Source organism: Pantherophis guttatus, chromosome 9 (assembly GCF_059756535.1).
Source record: "Pantherophis guttatus breed Tessera chromosome 9, ASM5975653v1, whole genome shotgun sequence".
Classification (NCBI taxonomy): domain Eukaryota; kingdom Metazoa; phylum Chordata; class Lepidosauria; order Squamata; family Colubridae; genus Pantherophis; species Pantherophis guttatus.
Window position 1 is genome coordinate 28,056,349 of NC_142071.1, and position 8,652 is coordinate 28,065,000.

General features: G+C 43.1%; 1 protein-coding gene across 2 annotated transcripts in view; it reads right to left on the reverse strand.

The window, feature by feature from the left end:
• The window catches only part of GRIK4 (glutamate ionotropic receptor kainate type subunit 4), a 409,943-nt gene that overhangs the window by 85,693 nt on the left and 315,598 nt on the right, over positions 1-8,652 (reverse strand). For both annotated transcript variants that reach the window (XM_087875700.1, XM_060683210.2), the window contains one exon: positions 875-1,027. In XM_087875700.1, coding sequence (XP_087731826.1) covers positions 875-1,027 — 153 coding nt within the window. The remainder of the gene's footprint in view (positions 1-874; positions 1,028-8,652) is intronic.

Below are 8,652 nucleotides of genomic sequence, written 5' to 3' on the forward strand. Positions count from 1 at the left end.
CATCGTCAGGAGAGGATTCCGAGAGTGAAGAAGAGGAGTTGGCAAGGCCTCCCTCTCCAGGACTCTCCTCTCTGGCAATGCCTTTGGTGTCCGCCGAAGGGCAAGAGATAGGGCCAGGGCCAAGCACGTCCACACAGCCACAGATGGACAGTGATGAGGGTAATGAGTCTTGGCTGGACCCACGCCAGTGTCGCAGAGATAAGCGCGCGCAACAGAAGAAAGGGCGTGCCCGAGATTAGGCTGAGTCACTGGACCACACCCCACAGGATATAAAAGGGAGTGTGGTGGCCAGTCAAACCTTGTGACGAACAAAGCTGAAAGCTTCCATGCCATTCTGCATTGCCGGACTTTTGCTTTAAGACTTTGCTGGAGTATCTCTGGACTTGATTAATTCCGTAATTATTGAGCTGCTTTCCTTTGATGTATCAGAAGTGGGGAGAAATTATCTCTCCTCTTTGTAAATAATAAACTCTTGGCAGGCAGCCACTAGGTTGTTGCCAAGTTCCGTTATCATAAGGAAAAGGATTTTGCCGGCTGGTTCAGTCTTTAACTCCTGAACGTCTGTTGGTGTGTGTGCGTGGGGTTGGGGACAGAACACCCTATTTTTCTACTTGCATTTTTTACCTGCTTTCAAACTGCTAGGTTGGCAGAAGCTGGGACAAGTAATGGGAGCTCATCCCATTACGCGGCACTAGGGAATCGAACCACTGAACTGCCGACCTTTCGATCGACAAGCTCATAGTCTTATCCACTGAGCCACCATGTCCCTACAACCTTATTTTATGATAAACTTCTAAGCAGGACTCCTGTTTCTCACGCTGACAACAGGGGTGAACCCACATCCCCAAATCCTCCGCGCTCAATCCATTCTCACCATTCTGAGGTAGTTCATCAAACTGGTGCCGTGTTGCCAAATTTGGGCAGATCCGCAGGACAAGGGTTTCACGCCAATTTCTTGGCTCCGGTTCAGCTCTTGGACTGCACCGACCACAGCATAGACCGCATCGAACAATAAGGCAGAAGACAGCTGAAGAAAACGGAAGACAAGGAACCGGGAGAGGAAATGTTATTGGGACCCAAAGTCCAGGCCAATCCCAAAACAATAACCTGGCACAGAATAAAAGACAATTAAACAAGTAAATTCTTGGTTCCAATCAAAGGAGAATAAAGTTTATGCATTTGATGGCGAAGACCCTGAACGAATCGTTAGCCGGTGGTACTACCTCACTAATCAAGACTGATTTCTAACATGCAAATAAGAATTAAATCGATTTGGTGCTTGGTTGGAAGAATGGAATGGAATGGAATGGAGTGGAGTGGAGTGGAGTGGAGTGGCGTGGCAAAAGGTAGGGTAGAGTAGAGTAGTGTAGAGTAGAATGGAATAGAATAGAATAGAATAGAATAGAGTAGAGTAGTGTAGAGTAGAATGGAATAGAATAGAATAGAATAGAGTAGAGTAGTGTAGAGTAGAATGGAATAGAATAGAATAGAATAGAGTAGAGTAGAGTAGAGTAGAGTAGAGTAGAGTAGAATAGAATAGAATAGAATAGAATAGAATAGAATAGAATAGAATAGAATAGAATAGAATAACAGAGTTGGAAGGGGCCTTGGAGGTCTTCTAGTCCAACCCCTTGCTTAGGCAGGAAACTCTACATCACTTCAGACAAATGGTTATCCAATCTCTTCTTAAAAACTTCCAGTGTTGGAGCATTTACAACTTCTGGAGGCAAGTTGTTCCACCGGTTAATTGTTCTAACTGTCAGGAAATTTCTCCTTAGTTCTAGGTTGAATCTCTCCTTGATTAGTTTCCACCCATTCGTTTTTCTCCTGCCTTCAGGTGCTCTGGAGAATAGCTTGACTCCCTCTTCTTTGGGGCAGCCCCTGAGATATCGGAACACTGCTATCATGTCTCCCCTAGTCCTTCTTTTCATCATACTAGACATCCCCAATTCCTGCACCCGTTCTTCATATGTTTTAGCCTCCAGTCTCCTAATCATCTTTGTGGCTCTTCTCTGCACTCTTTCTAGAGTCTCCACTTTTTTTTTAAATCGTGGCGACCAAAACTGGATGCAGCATTCCAAGTGTTGCCTTACCAGGGCATTATAAAGTGGTATTAACACTTTATGTGATTTTGATTCTATCCCTCTGTTTATGAAGCCTAGAACTGTTATGGCTTTTGGAACACAAGGAAATACCAAAGCTATAATCTAGACTATATGCAGTATTATATGCAGAAGTTCTGACCAGTTCTGCAGAACCGGTAGCGGAAATTTTGAGTAGTTCGGAGAACCGGTAAATATCATCTCTGACTGGCCCCGCCCCCATCTATTCTCTGCCTCCCGAGTCCCAGCTGATCCGGAGGAAATGGGGATTTTGCAGTAACCTTCCTCTGAAGTGGGATGGTAATGGAGATTTTCCAGTATCCTTCCCCTGCCACACCCACTAAGCCACACCCACAGAACTGGTAGTAAAAAAAATTGAATCCCACCACTGATTATATGGATCTTTTTTTAAAAAAAATAAATAAATATATAGGGCCTTTTTAGTTATGGCACTATCATTGTGAAACCCCACCTGTGATTTACATATCAATTCAAGAATTTATTTATTTTTTAAATTTGATTTATATGCCGCCCTTCTCCGGAGACTCAGGGCGGCTTACAATGCGCTAAGCAATAGCCTTCATCCTTTTATATATTTATCCAAAGTCGGCTTATCGCCCCCACAAACTGGGTCCTCATTTCACCTACCTTAGAAAGGATGGAAGGCTGAGTTAACCTTGAGCCTTCGCGAGATTCGAACCTGCAGTAATTGCAGGCAGCTGGTCTTAATAACAGGGTGCTTTAGACCACTGTACTACCAAGGCTCTTACCAAGACTACCAAGAATTAACCTTTTAAGGAAGACTTGGCATGGAATTAATCCCATTCGTTATTTTTCCTAGCCTGGTTTTGCTCTGAGATTTATATTTTCCCCCCTATTATGATTTTTTTACAGAGTTCTTTTTATTGGAGGTCTGTCAACTGGAGTTCTCCTGTTTCTATTATCTGTAATTTGATGTTATTGTTCTTAATTAATTTTAATCTACGTTGCAGGCTGCTCTGCTTTCTTTCTGAAGAAGGAGAGCCAGGGAGAAGGTTGATAAGGTACAATAACGATCGTGTTTATCCAGAAACAATTAAAATATTTTGCAACGCTATTTGAGAGTGTCTTGCAGGAGATCTTGATGTATCAGATTTTATTAGGAAAACATGCTCTACGATGTTATCCAAGCAAGTGGAACACAGGAACAACTCCAGCCTACACGATAAATCAATTCTGATGAAATGTCCTAGATCAAAACTGTTCTACGCATATTTTTTAACCTTGTACAGTTATATTCCGTCAGCGCATTAATTTGCTCTGAGTCACACTTTACAGAGAATGTGGCTTAATTAATAGTAGATTCTGCTATATTTCCCAATAAAACTACTTTGACCTCAGATCCAGGGATTATTTTGATACACTTGCAAGAGTGGCTATTCATTTGTCCCTTTTAATCAATATTTTTTTTTTCATCCTGTCATACGTTTCTCAGCTAACCACAAATATTTACTCTAAATACGGGATTTAAAGAGTTTCAGTAGAAAGAACGTATCTATTCTGGGACACGGATGAATGAATCAATATCTTTGTGTCTCAGTCACTAATTCCTTCAGCGTAACAACATTATGGGAAACTGAGAAAGGAGACTTTCTCCAAATGCCTCCTAAATTACAATTCCCCAAAAGATTTATTTAATTCTGTCTTTATCTCGGGATTCCAATCGCTGAAATGGCATTCACCTCTGTCCAAATAATCTTTTAACACTTATATTTATCGATCCAATTTAAAACATCCCAGCGGATGGATAGAAACGCCACTTTCCTTTTGCAAATCTACAGAGATGTACATTTCTGTTTTGGCCATATCCATTTTCTGCATCCGTAACTCTTATCTCAACAAGAAGTAAATACTTGCAACCCTTCGATTCTTTTCCATCTCTGACTTTACACTCAGACCCAGAAACATTCCACCTGTTTTCTCTGCACTCATTGGAAATTCAGATTTCAAGGCTATTTCCTACATTCTGGGTAAACAGTTTAACTAGCTGAGCATCCATGCAGAGGCTGCCTATTGATATAGTGGAATATTTAATCCATTCCATGTGCTAAAAATACCCTCCGTGCTAAAGCTTTCTGGTGATAACAAAAGAAATAAAGACATCGGAATGAGATGAGTTGAAGCAAAGCTTCGCAGGAGAATATTATTTGGGATTAATTGCCATTTTAACTAGAAATCAGTTGTCCTCATGGCATCGTTTGGCTGATGTCTGCTTTTGATAACGCCAGCTTTATCCAGATAAACATATTCAAGATAGGTTGTCTTCTATCTCTTTTTCAAGAAATTCAGACTCCTATATTTGATTCTTCTCCCTACTCTTCTTTTTAGTTTTTTAGTCCTTCTTTTATATCTAGCCCAGTTCTTCAAGGGCAGCCTTTAAGTAGTGGCCAAAATTGTGGAAACATTTTAGGAAATGTGTATTTTCTAAAACTAGCTCATAACACCATTTTTTGGGGGGAGTAGAACCATAAAATTATATATCAATGGAAAGATAATTTAATCAAGAATGTAATGCAATATCTTTTATGACGGGTTTGCTGTTAGAATAGCAGTTAAATGGACTCTAATCAGAGCTGAAGAAGCTTCTTGGATGAGAAGCAAAACGTCTTCAAAGAAAAACCAGTTGCCTCTTGGGAAAAGCACCTCTGGGAGTGAGAAATATTCCTTGCACAAATTCCTTAGCCTTTTTCCAGAGATTGTTCTGAATGCTACGTGGAAAGAATCCAAGGTCAAACCAACCAGCAGCAGGTTAAAACCAAATTTATCTTGGTGGGCCTCTATTCTCTGTCATCGTGTCCGTTGCCTGACTTATGATCTTCAAAGTTCTTTTAGTCAATGTTTTCACATCTTCTCTTCTCCTCTTTTCTGTGCTGTTAACGATCTCTTATTACTGACCACAAATGGTGCTTGTAGATCTTAACGAAGCATATGACACTATTGATTGGGATTTTCGACTTTGCAGCTTACAAACATTTGCTTCAGTTCTTAGATTTCTGAAAAAATCTTGTGTCCACTGTCTTGTGGGGTTTTTTTTTTTTTAAAAATTATTAGACAAGATGATCAAAGGCAGTTTCCCGAGAAGCAGAATTATAGGGCTTTAGAATTTAGAGAAAATATTCTGCAGCAGAGTTGCTCAAGGCAATGGAGATCCCATTAACAAATCCAAACAATTTTCTATTCTATCACCTCCTTCCAGGCACATCAAATTTAGGGAGAGGGGGGAGGAGCAGAAGAAGGATTTCAGGGCATGAAACAGAAATTCAACCCACTATCTAAAGCTCAAATTATAATAACACACTCAGTTCCATGAATGTGAAGGCACATTGAGAGTTCAAGCTTGGTAGAGGAGAATTATTGGGTTTCCGGGAAAACCGAGTCTTTAGGAAAAAGTAGATGCAGAGTGGTTTTAAACTGATAACAGTTGAGTCTATCGCAAAAGGTTAGAAAACAATAACTTTGCAAAGGAGTGAACTCAATGGAATTGTCTTAAAATGGACTATGGCTAGCTGATTGGAAGAGGCCATGCCCTATTGCCACATTTTGTGGCAAGTCCCAACTCTATTCAATAACAAATCCAACCCAACCCAATCCATTCCATCAATCCAATCCATCAAAACCAATCCATCAAAACCACTGTGCCTTGAACACTGTTGACATGCACAGTCTAGTGCCAACTAAGGACATGCATAGTCTAGTTGACTTCATGCTTCTTACTGTCTGCCCCATGATCTGGAAGAGAGTCTACGACAACTCTCCATGGCCCGTTCACTGAAGACCACTTGTCATGACCAATTCACTGAGGGACCACTTGCCATGGCCAACTTGCCACAAGACAACTTGACATGGGACAGTTCCACGCAGGATTAGTTCCTTTTATTATTCATCAAAGCATTACGAAAGCTGGTAGTCGTAGGAATGATTTCATTTGATAGTACAAGAACTGAAATAATTTTTGACGAAAACACAGTCGACAAAAATAGAAGGCACTAAGGCAGGGGTCAGCAACCTGTGGCTCTGGAGCCACATGTGGCTCTTTCACCCCTCTGCTGCGGCTTCCTGGCACTCTAAATATGCGTCACAACCGCCAATGTGCGACATCCGCCGGCATGCAATTTATTGAGCTTTTCAACCCCTGGTATGCCAACCATGGATAAAACCAAGAAAAGAAAAGTTTCAGAAGAAAACAGAACATTTAATTCAACTACATATGCTAGTTTTGTGGCCGCTCAAGAAATAATCAGGCACGGGAAGGGTTTTGTGGCTCCCGGTGTTTTCTTTTCTGTGGGAAACGGGTCCAAATGGCTCTTTGAGTGTTTAAGGTTGCAGACCACTGCACTAAAAGAATCCTGCCGTGAGTTGTCTCAGAGCATGTTGGCTGGGAAGTGTTGGTCGCAGCAAATTAGACATGGCCAACTCTTGGTGAGTTGTCCCATTCCACTGAAAGAACCTCCTTGGCTTCTTTCTGTCTTGTCAAGCTTTTCATCTGAATCTTGCTTGAGAACCACATTTCCTCCTCTGTCTGGATCGTTTAATTGCCCGCTCCCTCTGCCACTATTTATCTGTTACTCTTATTTAAGGCAATAAAGCAATTTGGGATTCAGCGAGGATGGCAGCCAATTAAGTTGTATTTCTCCATAAGGAGGCTATTGTGTCGATCCCCCAGGCTCTCCCAGCCATCCAATGGGTTTGAAATATGTCTTCCCTTACTTCCCCACCCCACCCCATTCAACCTTAGATTCAGTCATCACCCTTTTAGAGTTCTCATCCCTTCTCTGCTGACACGAAAAGTCCATCTGCAAATGTCTCTTCGTTTGCTCATTAGCGCCTCTTGTTTTCCATGCCATTTGTTTTCATTTTGGGTTTCTCCAACTCTGATCGACTCCAGTGAAAAGGATTCAGAGGTGCAAGGAAGGTGTCTCTCTAACAAATGTGTCTAAATTCTTCTTGACGTGACGTGCCCAGAATTTGACCTAGAACTCCAAGAGGTGTCCAACCAGAGGTGGTATTCAGCCGGTTCGGATTGATTCACCTGAACCGGTAGCAGAAATTGAAAGTGGGCCCGCCCACCTTCCTGGCTCTATGCCCGTGATGGCGAACCTATGGCATGCGTGCCACAGGTGGCACGTGGAGCCATATTGATGGGCACGCGAGCGTTGCCCTAGCTCAGCTTCAGCGTGCGCCACCTAATTTTTGGGCTTCCAGGCCCACCGGAAGTCAGCAAACAGGCCATTTCCAGCCTCCGGAGGGCCTGCAGGAGGGTGCAGAAGGCCATTTTTGCCCTCCCCAGGCTCCAAGAAACGCTCTGAAGCCTGGGATGATAGAAAAAGGGGCCTACCGGGCCCACCGGGCCATCGTGTGCCAAAAGTGGGGGGAGCACGGCGGGACACATGTGCATGCACGGGGTGGGGCGGGGCACATTGAATTATAGGTGTGGGCACATGCGCTCGCGACCCCCCTCGCTTTTGGCACGCAACAGCAAAAAGGTTAGTCATCACTGCTCTATGCCATCTTATTTGGGCATATTTTTGAGTCCGGGCGCATGTGCAGAAGGCAGGTGCTGTTCTGTCCCCGTCTCACACACGCACACAAACAGATAGCCAGGGGTTAAATAAAACTGGCAGACAACAAATTCTTTCGATAAGAGGATTGGTAGCAACCTAGTAGCTGCTTGCCAAGACTTTACTCATAGAGGGAGGGGGTGTTCCTCCGTCAGATAAACCCAGACAAGATACACACAGTTCAAGAATTGTCAAGTCCAGTCCATATTAAATCCAAGGCAGATAACGTTGTTTCAAAGATACAATGTGACTTGCTAGTAGTTAGTTTTGTCCGTCACAGAGTCTGAATGGCCACCTCACCCCCTTTTATCCCCTGTGGGGTGTGGCCCAGTGACTCAGCTTAATCTCTGGCACGCCTCCTTTTCTGTTGCATGCACTTGTCTCTCCGACGCTGGCGTGGATCCAGCCAAGACTTATCTCCATCACTGTCTGACTGCGAGGAGATACCTGGCTCCTGGCCAATCTCTTCTCCTTCGGGAGACACCTGAGGCATTGCCAGAGAGGAGGGTCCTGGAGAGGGAGACCTGGCCAACTCCTCTCCTTCATGTTCGGAGCCTTCTCCCTCCGATAAGTCGGCCTCGGGGGTCGGAGTCACAACAGGCGCACATGAGAACTGGGCACGTGCACAGGTGGCAAACCAGTAGTAACATGATGTGAAACACACAGCTGTGTCCAACCCATGTATAATAAAGCGGAATCATTATATCCCATGATTTAGAAATTTAATTTCTCTCCAAGCTGCCTTTTTTTGGGGAGCAGCCAGATCACACTCCTAACTCATATTTAGTAACTTAAATATGTGAAAAGTTTTCTTTCATTATGCTTTTATAACTCTGTATGACCATTAGGAGTTCAAAGGAACCGCTAAGGAGAGAAAAAAAAAACTAGAAATATAACCAACCTTGTAATCAATAAGGAATCTAACCTGTATCTACAGAGATCGATTGCGGAGG